This window comes from Cnephaeus nilssonii (assembly GCF_951640355.1).
Source record: "Cnephaeus nilssonii genome assembly, chromosome: 7".
Taxonomy (NCBI): Eukaryota; Metazoa; Chordata; class Mammalia; order Chiroptera; family Vespertilionidae; genus Cnephaeus; species Cnephaeus nilssonii.
Genome location: NC_137078.1, coordinates 87,393,213 through 87,413,438, shown reverse-complemented (window position 1 = coordinate 87,413,438; position 20,226 = coordinate 87,393,213). Strand labels below are relative to the sequence as shown.

Genomic DNA, 20,226 nt, shown 5'->3' with positions numbered 1-20,226 from the left:
AAAGGGGTCTCTCTTTCCTCTTTCTCTCTCTCCTTTCTCTCTCTCTCTCTGTCTCTATCTTACACACACACACACAAACACACACACACACACACACACACACACTATGGCTTTAGAATGTCAGAAGTGGAAGAAACATTTGTCTAACAACTAATCCAGTTCTGTCATTTTGCCCTTAAAGGGTAGAACCAGGTGCCTTTCTTGAGATCATAGCACAAATAAACAGGCTAAAACTGTATATACTATACATTTTACTTATTTGTTTATTGTCTGTTTCTCTTCTCTAGAATGTAAGCTCTATGAGGGCAGGGATTTCATGTTTTATTCACTGATGTATCCCTAGTGCTTCAAACAGTGCCACCTGAACACATCAGATGCTCAATGAATATTTGCTAGGTGACTGAGTGAATGAACAAATGAGTGAATGGAAACACTGCACACACCCTGATGAATCAGAGCAGATTACCATACTAAAGACTTTCAAAAGTCCTGCAGAGGAAGCCTAGTTAACACCATTTCCCAAATTATTTCTCTATAGAAACCTTTTAAAAAATGGTGAGATGTATTAATCATCCCATGGAACTAGTATTCTAAGGGACACATTGTGGGCAATAGTTTTCTTAAATACACAACATCATTTATGTTACCAGATGGTCAGGGTTTTAACTTCAAATAACCACCCTGGACCCCACCACAGAGTTCTCAAAACACTTCATAAATGTGAGCTGGGTGTGGATAATTGCCCCCAAGAGCACCTGCATGTATGTATTTAATTATTTATTTAATCCTCACAGTAGGATATTTTTTCCATTGTTTTTTGTTTTTGTTTTTGTTTTGAGGGAGAGAGAGAGAATGGAAGGAAGGGGGAGAGACACAGAGAGAGAAACATCAATGCAAGAAAGACAGACACATCCACTGGTTGCCTCCCACACAGCCAGGGATCGAGGCTTCAACCAAGGTTATATGACCTTGGTCAGAATTGAACCTGAGACAACTTCAGTCCGCAGGCCAGTGCTCTAACCACTGTGCGAAACCAGCTAGGGCCAGCTCTTTGATTTAGAAAGCCAAGGAGTTTTTGAGAAAGTTATCAATAGAAATGGCAGACTAAATCTTTGGCCCAGAGAAGAGGAATCAAAAGCTTTACTAACCATATTGAATACATGGTCTCCCTCTATAGTCTTTTTTGTTGGAAGCTGCCCATTGTCTTCACTAGCAGAGAGATGTGGACAAGGAGCCCAGAACGCTGGTGAACCTTGAGCCCTGGCATAGGTCGGAGCTATGCACTGACTGTTTAGTCGAGACAACGGTAGCTGAAACAATTTCCTGACCAGATAGTTATGTAAATCCTTACTGATAAGATAGTCTGTCTGTTACTAGAATCACCTGCCTAAGGGCTGCAGGTGTATCCCAAACTGAATAAAAGGATGGCAAGGCCTGAGCACAAGTGGATTCCTTCCTCTTGCATTGGGCTCCCGCCTCAGCCCCCAATTTCCAAATTATCATTTCTTGTCTCATCTCTGTCATTTGCTTGCAGCCCTTCTCCAGAGTCTGAACCCTGAACTACGTGGGACGTGGGTCATCACACTTTTTGCTTACACACATCTTGTTCCTCATTGGTAAAACAGGGACAGTAACAGTCATGATTAACAATATAGTTGAACTGTGGAAACAATGTCAGCACATGTGAGTTCAAATCTGCCTTTGCCATGTATTAACTGAGCTATACTAGGAAAACTACATTGATTCATTAAGCTTCCGATTCCTCTCCTGTAAGGTGAGAATATTAATACCTATCACTCAGAGTTATTGACAGCCTTGAATGTGATAAGAAAAGTGCCTGTATTCTTGATAAATAGTTGTTATTGTTATTACTTATCAGAACATAAACTTCACAAAGGTGGAATTTTTGTTTGTATTTTTTAAAATGTTTTTTTAATTGATTTTTTTTTTAAGAGAGAGGAAGGAAAAGGGATAGAGAGGTAGAAACATTCATGAGAGAAAAACATCATCAATTGGCTGTCTTCCACTCACTCCTTATTGGGGATCAAGCCTGCAGCCTGGGCATGTGCCCTGACTGGGAATCAAACCAGTGATCTGTTGGTTCGTGGGTCGACACTCAACCACTGAGCCACACCAGCTGGGCTGTATTGTTTTTTGATGTATTCCCAATGTTTAGAACATTGTCTGCCACAGAGAAAGTGCTCAATGAGTTGAATGAGTAATTATTATTACTAAGACCTCTTTAATCTCTTTCTTTTATGGAGATGTAAACCTACACAAGAGGAACTTGGCCAAGTACTTTAAGAGGAGATATTATTTGTGTTGATATTAGACATCTTTGTCTTGTCTAAAAAGTGTCTCCCTTTCTCCCCCACCCTTTACCTAGATATTACTTTAAAAAAAAATACACAAGAACTTGCAATGCTTAACTATATCAGGTCTTGTCTTCCTAAATAGACTGTAACTTCTTGGAAGGCAGAGAGTGTTTCTTCTTTACTTCTTTAGGTGTAAATTTTTGACATTATGCTACTTAACACATATTATTTATCTGATTCCTCCACCAAACTTGTGATATCGTACAATGGCTGGATAACAGTGGATACCTAACAAGTTTTCACTGAGACAGAGACCCAAGAGAGGCAGAAGGTTTGGTCAGGAGTTCTCATCTCCCACATGGAAACAATCCATTGGGGATAAAGAGTCAGTTGTGTTGGGAACCATGTCTTTCTTCCTAAAGAATCCTTTGCCTCTACATATGCAATTTATGAGGTCCTCACCCCCTACTGAGTTTGTATTGTTCAGACTCATGAGAAGCAGCCTAGGAAAATAAGTATTATGACTATTGTAACAATGTTTATTATTTTAATTAAAGCCTATTCAGGAAACAATTCTTGGGTACCTTCTGTGAGCCAGGCACTGTACTAGGTACCAGTAAAGATGTGGGAGATGATGCAGAAAGAAATAACACGTGCATGGTCCCAGTCCTCAGGGAACAAATGATCCAGCAGGTCCTAGATCATAGAGACAAGTATGTGCACAACAGCTATAATAATAGTAATTATTTACATTAAGATGTAACTAGCTTTAAAAAAAAAAGATGTAACTAGCTTAGCTGGCATGGCTCAGTGGTTGAGCATCAACCAATGAATCAGGGGGTTTTGGGTTCGGTCCCAGGTGTGGGACTTGCAGGAGGCAGCTGATCAATGGTTCCCTCTCATCATTGATGTTTCTATCTCTCTCTTCCTCCCTCTTTAAAATCAATAAAAAATATATATATTTAAAAAGATGTAACTATATGTCAGGCACTATTTTAAATATATATTTTATTGATTTTTTACAGAGAGGAAGGGAGAGGGAGAGAGAGCTAGAAACATCGATGAGAGAGAAACATTAATCAGCTGCCTCCTGCACACCCCCCACTGGGGATGTGCCTGCAACCAAGGCACATGCCCCTGACTGGAATCAAACCTGGGACCCTTGAGTCTGCAGGCCGACATTCTATCCACTAAGCCAAACCTGTCAGGGCTGTCAGGCACTATTTTAAAAGCTTTATCTACAAGATCTATCTCTTTAAAAATTGATTTTTAAAGAGAGAGGAAGGGAGAGGGATAGAGATCAGCCGCCTCCTGTGTGCCCCCTACCAGGGGTTGAGCCCCAAACCTGGAATTAACCGGTGACCTCTTGGTTCTTGGATTGATGCTCAACCACTGAACCACACCTGCTGGGCTACACAATCTACCTTCATCCTTATAATAATTCTGAGAGTAAAATATTTTCATTATCCCCATTGGACAGAGGAGGAAATGGAGGCATATAGAAGTTAAAGAAGTTACCCCATGTTACAGAGCTGTAAATAGTAAAGCTGATCACTAAACATGGGCAAGATGCCTTCAATGCTTGTGCTCCTATGAAAAGTGCTAATAATTAGGGAAATAACTTGAAAACAGGATTCATTTTCTTATGCTCTAGTTTACTTTGAATCAGAAAATATCACCTCTTTCCTCACCCTTATGGCCATGTTCAGTTATACCCATTTTTCTGGAGGGGAGCTTGAGATACCTGTACTGCCCTCTTAGGATCATGTATTGATGGAAATGCCCTCTTTAGCATTCAGGAGAAACCCTTCATTCGTCTCAAGTCTATCAGGGTCACGGGGGGGGGGGGGGGGGATGAGGAGAATCAGGTTTTCTGGGAAGAACTTGGAGGTGGAGACTCAAGAATGCATTCTCAAAGCTGGGAGCCAGCAGAGCGAGGCTTAATTCAGCACCATGGACAGAGCTCCCGGAGTCCTCAGGACCCTGGACAGAGAAACTGGTGGTGACTGCCGGGAGAACGAATCTCACGTGAGAGCGGATCAAGGGAAACCAGAACACTACAACTCCCTACTCTCAGAGTCTCTTTTCTTCAGCTAACCGAATCCACTCACTCCTGAATATTAGGAACAGAGGTACAGAGAGTGAACATATTTTTTAAGGGCGCTGGTAACCGGAGGAGATAAGACTGTTAGGTGGGGAGGAGTAGGAAAATTAAAAAAAAAAAGAAGCCTTAGGCTGATGTTCTCAGAAAACGCTTGCAAGATCTAAATTAGGGTTCTCAGCTGAGAGCGGGGGGTTGCTGTGATATTTGTTAATGGTATGTATTTTTTAGGCTGAATAACCAAGGGCCACCGTTGTCCTTTTTATCACCCAAAGTCCTTCCCCCATCTCTTTCACTCAAGTTTTAGTCTCTTGGGCAGCACCCCATGTAGGAAAGAAATAATCTGTCCGCAGTCCCTTGCTCTCCTCGCCACCTACCCCTTCCCTACCACCACTCATCTCCTTTCTCTTCCCCAAATGCACGCGTGCGCGCGAGCACAAGGGCGCAGGGTGAAAAGCAGTTGAGTTTTTGCACACTTAGTGGAGAAAATTGAATTCAGAGCAAGCGGAAGCCCCCGAAAGCAGGCTCTGTCCCTTTAAATGGGTTGCAGCAGTGGGGGAGGGGAACTGGCCGGAGCTGGCATTGTCCAGTTTGAACTGAGCACCGGAAGTGAAGGGGCAGGGCCAGGGCCGTGCACTGAGCCCCGGGCCATTGTCCATCTCCGACCAGGGCACTAGCCACCCCCCTGGCCAACCCTCTTTATCTCCTACAAGGGGAGGCTGCGTCTTAAAACAAGGAGAGCCCCAACTCTGGTTTTCCCACCAACCCCACTGTGGGGAGGGAGCACGCTTTAGGATGGGACTGAAACGCGGATGGTCTGGGAGCTGAGTGTCCGGAGGCTGGAGGAAATGCCTGGACCCACGTACCCACCTAGTTCCTCTCCCGGCAGCTGTTAGGGAGAGGATGGGGATGGGGGTAGCATGAGGGCCGCTGGTGGAGAGAGGAACACACTTCAAGCCTCTTTGGGTTCCTCCTGCTCTGTCAGAGAGCTCCACGTGGGGTCAACTTTACAGATTTGGAAGGAAAGAAGGGAGGATTCTTTACACAGAATCAGTTAGGAGCGCTCTGAGACACTCAGAAAAACTCACTCGGTAACTCAGGGAAGCACAGAGACAACAGACTTTGAGAGGCAGCGCCTTGGTCTGGACTGGAGATCAGTCCTTCGGGGTCTCCAGCCTCCCCCCCGCACCGCCCCCCCTGCTTCCCCATCCCAGGCTTCCTAGTATCGTGAACTCCAGGTCTATCGCAGCACACGGGGGTGGGGGGTGAGAGCGGGTCAGCGCCGAGCAGCCGGGTCAGCTCCGAGGCCCGAAGGGGAAGGGAGGGGGAGGGGCGCTAGAGGGCTGGGGGAGGGGGAGGGCTCATCCATTTCTCCCTTGACAGGTGGTTTGTGTCTCTGATTGGCCAGCGCTGCCAGGCTCACACCTCCCTCCCCCAACTCTCTGGAATGTATAATTATCTGCGCGGGGGGTGGGGGTGGTGTGTGAGTGTGTGTGGGAGCAGTCACATGGTTTTAAAACTACCCCCCCCACACACACACATAGGCACACACACACACACACACACACACACAGTACCCTCACCTGTATGCTGCTTTGGGGACCCCCACCCCCAATGAGTCCTTAAAGTGAAGAATTTCAAATTCCGGGTACTCCGTACTTCTAGGGCTGACGGCCCCTATTTCCAGATGTGTGTGGGGAGGGGGTGTCAACCCTCCAGGTTCTGAGAAGGGACACCCCAGAGGTGTCAGGGGACGCAGAGTGGGGGAGGGCAGGAGCTGGAGTCGGAGGGAGAGGGAGGGGAAAGACGAGGGAGGAGAGGGGAGGGGGCTGCCCGCGGGGGGTTGGGTCATTGTCTTTTAGAATTTGGGAGCCTTTGAAAAGCCGTGGGCCCTCCCACCGCTATTGTGCTGGGGAAGATGTAGCAGCCTCTTCTCAGAGCCACCCCTTTGCCTCCGGACTTCTCTGGGGCCAGCAGCCGCCCGACCTGGGGCCCGGGCCGCGGGCCTAGCCGACTACCATGGGCTCCGTGTCAAACCAGCAGTTTGCAGGTTCGAGCTTGGTACTTACTGGGGACACCCTAGGCCGCAGGGGCGCCCAGCAACCACTTAAGAGGGAGGTGGGAAAGTGTCCTCCGGGCTGGCCGAAGGACCCCAAGTCTGTGTGGCCTCCTGCTTCAGGGGGCCGTGCCTGGAGCAAAGAACGCTGGTGTCCCCGTGGCGTGCACACACGGGCTGCGGGGGCCGAGGGGGAGAAGAGGAGGGGCCTGTCCGGCGGTCTGTCCCGGGCAACGTGTTGTGGGAAAAGGAGCAAAACTTTCGGGGCACCTCTGGCCGCTGTGTAAGCTTGGGGAGCGCGGGAGGCAGCCGGGACAGGTCTTGAACCGCCGGCTGCTTGGTAGCTGCAGCCTCCGGGGTGTGCGCCCGCGGGCTGGCCAGCCCGGTGTCCCAGCCGGAACTCTGAGGGGGTCCTCCGACTCCGTGGCCCCCCAGCTGAGCGCCCTCCCGGTTTCCAGGTGGCTGCGCCAAGGCGCCAGAGGAGGCGCGGGAGGACGCGGCCCGGGCGGCGGAGGAGCCGCAGCTGCTGCACGGAGCCGGCATCTGTAAGTGGTTCAACGTGCGCATGGGGTTCGGCTTCCTGTCCATGACCGCCCGCGCGGGGGTCGCGCTCGACCCGCCCGTGGATGTCTTTGTGCACCAGGTGAGACCGATTCTGGTAACTTCAGCGGGAAGGGGATATTGGCGCGCATATTCAAGGGTGGGCGGCCACGCTGGGCCATTGGGCTGAGGGAGATCCAGGGCCCTCATTGTGCGTCCCCATCTGTGCAGTGGTGCCCCCGACCTGAGTCCTGGTAACTCCTACAGGACGAGAGTGAGGGGCAGAGCCCATTATCAGCACCTCCCACCCCCTTCCGGGAACCCTTCTGGCTTACCACGTGTTTGTTACCTCTTCCCCCTGGGAAGGAGCAGGGGCAGGGAGGTGACCCCATGTGGCAGAAACTAAGGTTGTATTGTGCTTGCCGGTGGGGGGAGGGCGAGCAGGCCGGCCAAGGAAGCACATGCCCGGCCATAGCGGGGCCCTCAGCGCCAGCGCGTTTCGCTAACTTGTGAGTGGAGCTCCCCCGCGGAGAGGGAGGGAAACCTCTCTGGGACCCAAGGAGGTAAAGCTACGAGAAGTCACTCCGATCTCCTAAAACTCAGTCCCTGCGGCCTCGGTGGATTTGTCGGATCCTTAAAAGGGTCTGTTTGGGGGCTTGAAAGCTTCTCCAGACGACCAGTCTCAGGCATACAGCTTACCAGCTGGGCTTTTTGCTGTCCAGTTCCTACCAGAAAGGAAAGCTAAGGAGCCCAGGCCTTAGATTCCTGGGCCAGGCTGGGAGGGAGTTAGGTCGCAACCCCAAGTTCTCAGTTAAAGCAAAGCAGCACGGTGGGGGTGAAATTCAGGGTCGCAGGGCATGGGGTCGAGGGAGGCTAGCCTCTGGACCTATTCTCAACTTGTCATTTATGGCCCCAGACAGCCATTCATGCTGTCCGAACATGTCCAGCCTCAGACAAGGAGCCAGGGCCTTCAGGATTCCTCCTTCCTGGCCTCCCTCTCACCTCTTCCTAAATATCTCAGAAGCCTCCGGTTGGCCCTGGGACACCAGCTACCCATAACATGGAAAGGAAGTTGCTGCCTGTGTCCCTTTCACTTTTGGAGGTTTGGGGTTGGGCCTGAGAAAAAGAAATTGCTAATCCCAGACCAAGTAGGTTGGCACCGAGGCCGGGCAGGGAGGGGTTACTTCAGGAAGGTTGGCTTTAGGAGCCATGGGGGAGGGGAAAGGAGGATGTGGGGATTAAGAGTTGGAGCCTGAGGGATGGTATTCTGGAGGGGGAGGGGTGGAGAAGGGAGATACTGGGTGGACTGGTTGGAAGTCCTCATCGAGGATGTAGAGTGAGGGGAACAAGGGGGATAGAGGATGCAAGGAGATGGGGACCTGCCAGTTAATGCTGGTGACTTGGGGTCACTGGACTGCTTGAACATCTGCCAGGAGCATCTGCAACAGGATGCTTACCTACCCCCTTATAGCACGTTCTTACCCACCCCCCACCAGACAACTAGTTCTAGCTAGTGACATTGCCACCTTTCCTGTTCATTTACATATGTGTTTGATAACCACAGGAAGTAATTGTGGGAGAAAGAAGGGAATTGTCCTCTTTAGATCTATTAAATCACTTTATTACAGGAACCAGCTTTGAATGGCCCTCCTCAGCAGGGTGCCAGCCCCCCCACTGCCATTTATACAATCACAAAGAGATTATAATCCCTCCTGGTCTGAAGATGGACTAGACAGCTTCCCCAATTTTGGGAGTCTTGGAGTAAGAGTCAGAACCAACATTTTCCTGCTTTCATGCCTAAGGCTGCTAAATAGGGAGGGGTTTAGGGGAATGTAACCCCATCAAGAAACTTTTCTCTACCATCAAGGTTCTTTTGGCTGGTCTAATCCAGTAGACATTAGACAGATTAGTAAAACAGAATAACTGAATTTAATATATATGTATGGGAACCCCGCATATAGGAGAGTCAGAGACCCCACATTCACAAGAGGTTTAAAAATATAAAGGGAACATGGGTGTGTAAGACATTCTGAGCTAGGGATGAGGTAAGGTGCCCTGGGAGCTTCAAAGGGTTCTTGCAGTACAATAAAAGCAGATGTTTAGTAAATAGAAGTTTGTCCTGCTCTGTAGAGGTCATCTCTGATAAACTCTTACTATGGGCAAGGGCCCTAATTCAAGCTCTTATAGGTAGGGACAGAAGTCTCTCTTGAGCCTATAGCTTAATCTTGAAAACAATCCACATCCCACAGAGGCACATCTTGGTGTGACTAGTTCTGAACTCCCACAGTGATAATCAAAGCCCGGGGAAGGTTTTCCTGAGCAAATGGATCTATGCCTCAAGGCACTTAACCCTAGGATGAAAGCAACTGGAAATATTAGTTGACCGTTGAGGAAAGCAGGAACCTTCAGGTTTAGGGAGTAGAGCCCACGCCATCCGTTTCAGAAGAGTTATTCAGGAGATGACCTGAACTTCAGAGTTTTGGAAGGACATTCCACAGTTGAATAAGTTATCTGGAGGGAGTTGAGCTGGGATAAGGAATCAAGAATTTATGACCAACAGTCATGGGACAGTGACTGAGCCTTACTTGATGGGTCTTGATAGCACACTGCCCGGGCTTGAATTAATCCTGAAACCCTATCATAGCAGTAAGTTAGACTAGTGATTTCAGTCTCTGCACTTGAGAAATTGGAATTATTTTTGTGGAAATCTAGTATAGAGGAATGAAGTAGTTGTAGGATGATCCCTAAATATTGCCATGGGGGAGGAAAGTGTTCCCAAAGTGGAGGAAGGGTAAGACATTTCTCTTTAAGAAGAAAACCACCCCTTCTTTGGCTGCTGGTGGTGGGCACCCTGGAGTTGGGGTGCAGGTGGTGAGAAGGATATGATTGTTCTAAGGAAACATCTGCCGGGGAGGTGGTCTGGGAGCCCCTTCTTAAGGAGAGAGGAAGGGGGAAAGCAATTTAACATTTTCTTCTCCCTTTCCAAGCGGGCCTATTTAGTGCCTCACCGCTGCTGTTCTTATGCTGCCTCTCACTTTGTGCCCCCCAGGTGTGAATGAGTGAGAAACAAAATCCAGCCTTAGCCTTTAAAAAAAGAAAGCAGCGATTTCTCATCAGCCCCAGGTATTTGGATCTGGAGCTCTGCCTCCTGCACATGCCCCTACTGGGGATTGAACCCACCACCTTTTGGTGTATGGGATGATGCTCCAGCCAACTGAGCCACACAGGCCAGGGCCCAAATATTTAAGAAATAGCTTTCTGGCTAAAGGGCTGTATTAGAAGACTTGAAGGCAAAAGAAGAGCCCTAATTTGACCTAGGGACTGAGTTTGGGTTGGGGGGGAGGGTAGTATGTGTGTAAAGAGATCTTTCACTGTGGTTTATAACATTTCTGGTGCCTCTGATGACTCACCTCATATCTAGGTTAGTGATGTACATGTCTTATCCCCTCGCCTAACCTGTAAGCTCTTCAAAGAGAGGGACCCGCTAGCTGTCTGGTTAGTTTTCTAGTTCACAGTTGGTAGGCTGAAGGAATGAATGCAAAGAAGCATGGGACTCCTGAGGAATCTGATACACAACCAGTTTGGGGTCCTGGTCAGCAGAAGTTTTCCTCTGGAGCAGAAGACTGGAAATGGGGAGGGGATGTTAACTGTTGGCTGCTCTCTGGATGGGTTTGGTGGTCATTCATTAGTTATTTCATTTCCATCTTAATAGGGTTAAAACAGATTTTGACTTTCAAGGAAGTTGGTAGAGAAGTACCTGGGTTAGTCTGAGCATTATGGGTTTTCTTGGGTCCTTTTCTCTGAGGAGGCATGCTTACTACACAATGTCCCCAGTAAAGGCTGAGCAAAGCTTCCACTGTGACAAATTTAGAACTTGTATTTGGTGACATTACTACTTGCCCTGTATGTCATTTTCAGTGACTTTCCCCAGGGCAGATAGATTCTGGAACATTTTTAATCAAAGTATAAATTTAACCATCCTTCTGGGTTAAATTTGGGGGTGGGGTGGAGGGAAAACCTCTACCCCTCCTTCCTGCGGGAATGAATAGTAATTGCTTAATTACTATGTGTTAAGTCTTGGGAGGTCAAAGAAGGTGGTGGAGGAGGAAGAGGAAACTTTAAAGAATCGTACATAATTAATACAGGCTAATTTTAAATTATCTCATCTTGGAGTTAATTTAATTTAGATAGGAGTCCGAAATCCAAGTTAATGGCTTTTGTAAATGGCACAGGAGCAGGGTTACTGGCTTAAAACTCCAAGCTTCTCTCTTCTGTGCTCTGAGTGGGAGGGTGGGGGCAGGGTGAGGAGTAAGCACCCCCCTAATTGGGACTCACCCTGGACGGGTCCTCATCTGAGTTCAGTCCCCTTGACACTCCATTTTCCTGAGGACAGAAGAGATGTGCACCCAAAGTCACTGGGAAGAGAAATCTAGGCGAACACTTCTGTTCACAGGCAGCTCCTTCCTGCTGCTGGTCTCCCTCTGGCTGCCTTTCTACCAATGGGCTGATGAGCAGCACCATCTGGTGGAGAACTCCAGGCAGGAGCTGTGGTCCTGGCTACTGTGTCTGAGCAGAAGTGATGATGTGGGGGGTTCTGGACGGATCTTTCCTCATCCTCCCTAACAAATAAACTGTCATAAACTGGAGAACCAGTTGGCTTGTTCTAGCCCCACCAAACCCTCTACTTTCAGAAATGAAGCTCAGGTCCAACTCTGAGAACACCACAGGACTGAGTCATTAAAATTAATTTCACCTGCTTTTTACTTTTTTAATATGTTTTTAAAAAATATATTCTTACTTACTGATTTCAGAGAGGAAGGGAGAAGGGTAGAAACATCAATGATGAGAGAGAACCATTGATCAACTGCCTCCTGCATGCCCCCCACTGGGGATTGAACCCAAAACACTGACCAGGCATCATCATAGGTCGATGCTCAGCCACTGAGCCATGCTGCGTTTTACTTTTTAAACGTGGCTATTAGAAAGTTTTAACATGTCTGTGTCACTTGCATTACAGTGCATAGCGCTAGTTCTAGAGTCAGGCTAGTTGCAATCAGTCCAGCTGTGCCCCTCGCTAGGATTTGGGCAAGGTGCTTAGCCCCTCTGCCTTCATGATGTCAGCTGTTCAACCGGGGTCATAATAAGGCCTACCTCACAGGCTTGGCGTGATTCTCTCTCATCATTGATGTTTCTATCTCTCTCTCCCTCTCCCTTCCTCTCTGAAACCAATAAAAACTATTTTTTAATTTAAAGAATTAATAAAAATAAGAAAGGAGTGGTGTGACAAAAAGAGGGCTATGTTAGAGCTGGCAGGGACCTCGTTCAACAAATTGGGAAAGGAAGATTGGAGACCTGCCTCCCCCGTCGCTTTTAAAATAATTTATCTGAATAAGTAGCCCTAATTCTGGATTTGACTGAAGGCACTGAATGGGGGGTGGGGGAGGAGAGGGAAGAGAAGGGATCCTGTTTATTTCCATCCCTGGAAGTGTGGGGTGGCAGGTCGGAGAGGGAAAGATGGCTGCTGGTGGTGACTTGGGCAGACCCAAAAAGCTTGCCTAGGGAAGGTAGGTATCTCTCCATCCATTTCTCACAGTGACCATAACCCCAACATGAAGAGGAAGGAAGGGACGGTGAATGTGGTGGGTGGGAGTGGTGGGGGTCGGGGTGGGGGTGATGTGTGGAATCTGCAGCCTCTGGAACTCCAGGAATCTGACCACCAGAACCAACCAGTGTCAACTCTTTGTTTCCTGGGGCTGGGCTTTATTGGGGCCGCTCCAGCCTTGCCCCTCCCCCCAAGCCTCTTCTGTTTTTGGAGGGGCTGGGGAGAGAGGCGGGCCCTGCTTTGTGTGTGGTTGGGGGCGGGGAGGGGGTGGTAGCAAGAATTTCTGGCTCCTTTCTGGTGCAGGCCCTGCGAGGCTGGCTCGGTGGGGCTGCATGCTGATTACCTATCTGATAAGAGAGGAATTCAAAGTATGTGTTTTAGGAAGGGGCAGAGGGGGCAGGGAGCCACCCCTAGAGACCTCCAGTCCAAGACCGGTTATGGTGAGGTGCCTGCAGGGTTTTTTTGTTGTTGCTGTTGTTTTTAACTATTTGAAAGTCTTAAATAGTAAATAGACCCCAGATCCTCCAGTGATGGAGTGGGTGACCTGAGCGGACCAGTCAACTTCATATTGTCCCCATTTATGTTATCTCCTTAAGCCTATGAGGCATAGATAAGGAGAGTTTGTCCTCGGTGAATTGAGCTCAGAGGAGATAGTTTTCTGGATTTCTACTGCTAGTTAGTGATAAAAACCCAGTTACAGTTCCCAGCCTCTTGACACTTGGGTTCCCACTGTTCCCCTACCCTGATCCAGTTTGAAGAGGTTGATAATAATTGCTGCTCCGTGGAGATTTATGTGTTAATTCATTCTCATGCATAGAACCTCACAGCACTACCATAAAATTAGCATTTACTTCTATTTTGTAGGCTAGGAAGGAGGAAACAGGGACTCCGACTTGTTCTTAATCACTTATCTGCTGACTCACAGCCAGGCCTGGGGGTGGATCAGCCTAGGAGAAGCTGGTATTGCCTGGGCCAAGAGTGCTCTTGGTTCAACTCCTCCAGTATCTCCTCATTCTCTCTGGCTTGTCCCAGCTCAGTAAAAGGCAAGTCAAGTCTAACTTCAAATTCAGGGTAGTCACTGTGCAACGGTAGAGCCTTTTGGTAGATGCCGAGGATCTGAGGCAGAGGTGAATGGTTGACCACGGTCACTCTGCCAGATATTGGTAGAAGCAGCATTTCATGAACCAGGATGTGTCTGGGACCTGAGCCTGTGCTCTTAATTTACTTCTAAATTACTTCGATGGAAATTTCGTCTTAAGCAATACCATGTAGATTAAAACTGGGCTGTGAGCTTCCAATCAGGAGCCCTAGGTTCTTCTCACACCGGGCTTTGCCACTCAACTAGCTGTGCGAATAACTCCCACTTCTTTCTTTCTTTTTTTCTTTTTTTGAAGGCTGCTAGGTTCTTTGCAAGTGTCAATATTTTTAAATTTTGGTACAAAAATGCAGTTTTTGTTGTTGTTGGTTGTTGTTTTTTTCAACGTCAGGCTATCAACCATCCAGACGTCCACGGCCCTGCCGTAGGCGAGCCGCTCTGCCACAAAAATGCAGTGTTTAATGGGATTGCTCCATACGTTATTCTAAATCGTTTTTCCTTTAAAAATAGTTGGTCATTTTTCCAAGTCAAATAATTAAAATCTCCTCCTTTTTCATTAATCCAAAAATGTGTGAGGCATTATTATTTCCCCCCCCCCCCCAGAGTAATTTCTAGGGAGTTTCTTTTAAAAACCTTTTTCTTTCTTTTAAACAGAGCAACAAACTTGGTTGCTTTTTAAGTGCTTGTGTGAGGCATTATTTATGTGCAAAATGCAGCAGTGAACAAAACAGGGACTTGACATTCTTTTAAATGGCTGCATGGTTGTTGTTGTGTGTTTTTTTTTTAACTTTTTGTTTTGTTAATCCTCACCTAAGGATAATTTTTCTTTCTCTTTTTTAAAAAAAATATATTTTATTGATTTTTTTACAGAAAGGAAGGGAGAGGGATAGAGAGCTAGAAACATCGATGAGAGAGAAACATCCGACCAGCTGCCTCCTGCACACCTCCTACCGGGGATGTGCCTGCAACCAATGTACATGCCCTTGACGGGAATCGAACCTGGGACCCTTCAGTCCGCAGGCCGACGCTCTATCCTATCCACTGAGCAAAACCGGTTTCGGCCTGAGGATAATTTTTCCATTGATTTTTTTTTTTTTTTTTTTTTTTTTTTTTTTTAGTGAGAGGCAGCCAAAAGGGAAGGAAGGGAGGGAAGGAAAAAAAGGAAAGAAAGGAGAAACATTTGGTTGCCTCCCACATATGCTCCCCCTCCTACACCAGGGCTGGGGATCAAACCTGTAGCCCAGGTGCTTGCCCTTGACCTTGACCTGGAATCAAGCCCACCACTCTTCAGTACTGACTTTCTAACCACTGAGCCCACTGGTCAGGGTGTTGTGTTTTTCAAACCAATTAGATTGTCATGTTGTCCTTCAAATTACCTAGTTATAGTCTGTTCTGTGGTACTTGTTTCTTTCTGATTTATAGTAGCTTTTTGTAGTTTTATCAGTCTAATTATCTGTCTTGGTTTTATAGTTTTGGTCCTTTTTTTAGCATTTAGATATTTAAGTTCTGGAACGTATTTTGCATGTATATGATACAAGGTGCAGAATTCTGGCTTAATTTCCAAATAGAGAGCTAATGTTCTCAACAGTATTATTGAATTGTTTTTCTCATCTGTTGATTTCCCCGCATATGCTTGGTTCTCCTAGTGGTCTTTCCCTTATAATCTTCTGACCCATCTGTTTGGGTCATACTGTCTTTTTCTTTCAGCTTTTAGTTATTTGATATAATTTCGAACTTGGAAAGAGGTTGCAAGAACACTAAAAATTCCCATATAAGCTTTATTTTATGATTTTTATATTTGTTGATTTCTTAAATGCTATGTTTAAATTTTTCCCTTCTATTTTACTTAGAAGTTTAAATGAGAATAGCTGTATAAAATGTAATGGCATCTGTTTATTTAACAATTGTTCTTCGTTAATGTAATGTAGATTTCTTGTTCAACATTAAAGTCTACCGTGTTCCCCTTCCCCAGAGTAAACTGCACATGGAGGGCTTCCGGAGCCTGAAGGAGGGTGAGGCGGTGGAGTTCACCTTTAAGAAGTCCGCCAAGGGCCTGGAATCTATCCGAGTCACTGGCCCTGGTGGGGTATTCTGTATTGGGAGTGAGAGGCGGCCAAAAGGGAAGAACATGCAGAAGCGCAGATCAAAGGGAGACAGGTATGGATTGGAAGGTGGCTTGTGTGGACATGCTGAGGATGGGGAGAGCTCTCTGGATCTTGTCTCATTACTTGGACCAGGTTGCCATTGACCCACGAACCAGGAGGTCTGGGTTCGGCCCAGTCAAGGGCACATGCCTGAGTTTTGAGCTCAATCCCCAGTAGGGGGCGTGCAGGAGGCAGCTGATCCATGATTCTCTTTTATCACGGGTGTTTCTATGTGTCTCTCCCTTTCCCTTCCTCTCTGAAATCAATAAAAATATACTTTAAAAAATAAAATAAAACGAAGCCTATGGTCCCTGGCAACGTCTAGATGGTTGGGGTACCTGCTATAGATGTGGAAGACGAGAAGAGGGCATTGGAGAAGTAATTTTGCTCTGTGAGCTCTAGACTCAATTACTAAATGGGAATAGTGATATTAACCTCACATGATTGTTTTAGAACTAAAGAAGAAGAATATGAAATAGTAAGTTGTGGGGACAAGACGGTGTGTCTGTACTTGTTGCTTCATCTTAGCTTTGTGCTCGAACAGATCTTATAATCTGACTCCTTAGTTTTTTTAAGGGTATGTTAGAGTCTTACCTGTCCCCCAAATTGCAGTGCTCAGTTGGGGTCTGTGGTTTCTATTCTTGGTATTTCAGTATTTTCAAGATGACATGAATCTGAAGATCATCCAGACAATTGCACGTTTGGAAAGGATTTCAAGATATCTAGTCAGCCCTAGCTGGGTTGGCTCAGTGGCTAGAGCGTTGGCCTGCAGGCTCCTCCCCGGCCCAGGCCCTGGTCTGGGCGCATGCAAGAAGCAACCAAATCGATGTGTTTCTCTTACATCAATATTTCTCTCTGTCCCTCTCTTTTCCACTCTCTGTAAAAATCAATTGGAAAATATCCTTGTTGAGGATTTTTTTTAAAAAGCGTCTAGTCAGATTTCTCCTTTTATAAGTGGAGAAATTGGTCTCCAGGAAGGGAAAAGCCCAAGTATCCTCACTCAGAGAAAGGCTTCTGATCTCTTCTCACTCCTTTCTCAACTTTACCATCCTGCTTTTTGCCAGGTGCTACAACTGTGGAGGTCTAGACCATCATGCCAAGGAATGCAAGCTCCCGCCCCAGCCCAAGAAGTGCCACTTCTGCCAAAGCATCAGCCATATGGTGGCCTCCTGTCCACTGAAGGCCCAGCAGGCCCCCAGCTCACAGGGAAAGCCAGCCTACTTTCGGGATGAAGAAGAAGAGATCCATAGCCCTGCCCTGCTCCCAGATGCCCAGAATTGAGCCCCAGTGGGTGCTGGGGGCTATGCTTTTGTGATCAGGAAGTTTCAAGGAGCAGGCATCAATCGGCAGATCGGAGAAAGTGGGGACAGGGTGGGTAGGGGGCAGCAGGCACTGCCATGTATCTCTGGCCGGGTTCCACAGCATCACCCCCTCTTCCCTCTTGGCAGGGGGGGAGGGGTGAGGCAAAGGAACTCCAACTACACTCGATCCAATTGCATGTGAGGGCTTTGGGGGAGCTCCCTCCCTACATGCTTTATTTGAGTCTCCACCCCCAGAATCTCCAGCTTTTGAAAGTGGCCTGGATCTAGGGAAGTTGTTTTCCTTTTAAAGAAGGATATGTAATAATAATATTTCCCCTGCCAAAGTGAAAAGATGAACAGGAGACCAGAACCCAGACCACAAACAACTGCATTCTGTGGGAGGGAATCTCTCAGGGGTACGGCAGGGTTTTTTCCACATCTTGTCTCCTCGTAACCCACTCTTGGGATAGGGTGCTGAGAATTGTCCCAAGCAATGGGTTGTGACGATAGGCAAAAGGGATGGTTGGGGAACAGCTGCAGACTCCCACCCCATTTCTGGACCAATACAATTTTATTTATTTGGTCCCTCGGATAACTGCACCTTGGGTCCCACTTTCTCCAGGATGCAGCTGCACTAGCTGTGTGCGAATGACGTATCTTGTGCATTTAGACTTTTTTTTTTTTTTTTCGTAATATAAATATTCTGGGTTTGTATTTTTGTGTATTTTAATCTACAGCCCTCATTCCTGCACTGTGTTCTCAGGTACATGAGCAATCTCAGGGATAAGTGGGCAGGAGCTCCGGGTCTGCACAGCAGGAATACTTTGCTTTATCATCAGGGAGAACACCTATTTGGAGTGTATAGTCTATTGAACTACCTCATTTTTGCCAATTAGAGCTGGCTTTTCTGCCATAGTATCCTCTTGAAACCCCTCTACCTTCAATGCTTTGTGGAAGACTAGAATTTCATGGGGTAGCCTCATTACTTGATCTCCTACTAGAAGATTTGGAAATTGGTCTGAACAGGAATCAGTGGTTGGTGCAAAGGTTAGGAGAGGCTGGGCTAGGTGAAAGGCACAGAGGGGAAGCCAAGATTAGATGCAGGATGTCTATATATGCGTAACCAAGGATTCCTGTCCCATACCTGTAATCCCAGGGGTTTGGGACTCACATTACATACCAGATCCATCCCTAACTGGATTGGGCTAGGCCTACCAGGCACAACAAGGTGTATGTGTGTGTGGATAAAGAGAGCTTTTAAGAACACTACCTCTCTACCCATCTTGAGCTGCCCAGGGGCGGATATAGGAAGCAATGACTACATTCCTTAACCTTTAAAAACTCTTTGCTTTTTCTCTTTGGCTTCCAGAGACACCATAAGCAATGGCTTCTTTGTGGTGCTCAGAGCCAGTGTCCTTCCCTGCTGCAGCAATGATTAGTGTCTTAGTAGCTAAAGGAGAAAAGCGGGTGTCGTTAACATGCTGTGAGATCACTGAAATCCTACCTCACTGTGTTGAAACGGGGCAAATGCAATAGAATGCATTGGGTGATGTGTGTCTGATCCTGGGTTCTTGTCCCCCCAGTTGCTGCCCCCTCTAGTTATTGTGTTTGTCTGGGCTTTGTAGGACTTCACAGTAGCTGATTTGGTGATTGCTAGGTGGCCTAGTCTGTGTAAATGTGTTGGTCTTTCTCCATGTTCTTTTGGGGTTTTATTGTTTACAACCTTCTTTTTTGTATTGAGAAAAATAGCCAAAGCATCTTTGACAAAAAGTTCTGCACCAGGCAAAAAGGATCTGAAACATAAGCTTGGGAACACCTCTTCTTGAAGTGGGGATCTTGAACCATCCTTTCTTTTGCTTTCTCTTCCCCTATTTCCTATTTTGGACCAGATCTTCTGTCCTTAAAATTTGACTCTGACCCTCTTCTATCCGCACCCCAAAAAAGCCCATTTTTCCCACGTGCATACACATTTAATGTGTGGGGTGTCACCCCATCTCTTAAATGATTTGTGCAAAAATCCTGAAGAAGTTAAGAATGCTCCATCCCTTCTTCCCAATATCCTGAGTGAAGACCATTCCTTGATATGTGAGTCATGCCAAACATTCAGATTGCTATGTTTTAATTTCTAATCCTACGGTAGAGAGCAGCAATGACGGGGCCTTTCATTTTGAAAATGGTGTTAGGAAACCAAGAAAGGGGAGATGAATGTATATCCAAGTCGCTCAGGAACTTTTATGCCGGTGCAAAAAAACGTATGTCAAAGTAGCCACAAGATTGTTTAATAGGAGACGGACGAATGTAACTCCATGTTTACTGCTAGAAACCAAAGCTTTGTGTGAAATCTTGAATTTATGGGGTGGGAGGGAGGGAGGGTAGGAAAGCATGTACCTGTCTGTTCTTTCCCTGATTCCTTCTCATTTCTAAACTGCAGGGGACTGAGCCCCCTTGGGCTTTGGTGACCTCCATCACTGGGGATTGTTTATTTGATGGTTGATTTTGCTGTGCCGGGTACTTCCACTTGCTATCATTTTGTAAAACACATGCTGACTTTTCCCCTTCCCCTCTTTTCCCTGGGAAAATAAAATGAATGAATAAAGACTTATTCCTACTGAAACTGTCATCTCCTTGTTAAGATATTTAAGGTGCTTTTCTCCTCCCATAATTCTCACCTCCTTGGATAGGGACTCAGAAGTCACAGAAGAACCATTAAGTTTTCGTTCAGTCATTTTGATTTGATAGGAATGAATCTTGAAAGTTCAGTCCTCTTAGCACCTCATTACAGTGGATTTTTGTTTCTCGGTCGGCCTCTTGTCCTTCCCTTGGAAGTGGCCACATTCAAGAGGGGATTAGGAGCATGGCATGCATAAGAATGGGTTTGTCTATGCCACTGGCTGGGATGAAAGGATGGGGCCATGCCTTGGGGCATGAGACCCTAATAATACCTTGTCCCTTGCTCTTCAAATCCCTTTACAAATCTTAATTAATTAACCCCCTGAAGCACCCCAGGGAGGCAAATAATGTGGAACTGGGGAAATTGAGGCCATAAGAAAACACGTTAACATTTTATTTGA

At 46.8% G+C, this 20,226-nt stretch overlaps 1 protein-coding gene across 1 annotated transcript; it reads left to right on the top strand.

Moving 5' to 3' along the window:
• Positions 1–6,435: 6,435 nt before the first annotated feature.
• On the top strand, positions 6,436–17,135 carry LIN28A (lin-28 homolog A; the record flags this gene model as incomplete). Its single annotated transcript, XM_079776070.1, has 4 exons — positions 6,436–6,466; positions 6,931–7,115; positions 15,683–15,867; positions 16,919–17,135. 4 exons carry the CDS (start codon positions 6,436–6,438, stop codon positions 17,133–17,135), a joined length of 618 nt encoding a protein of 205 aa, XP_079632196.1.
• Positions 17,136–20,226: the final 3,091 nt, after the last annotated feature.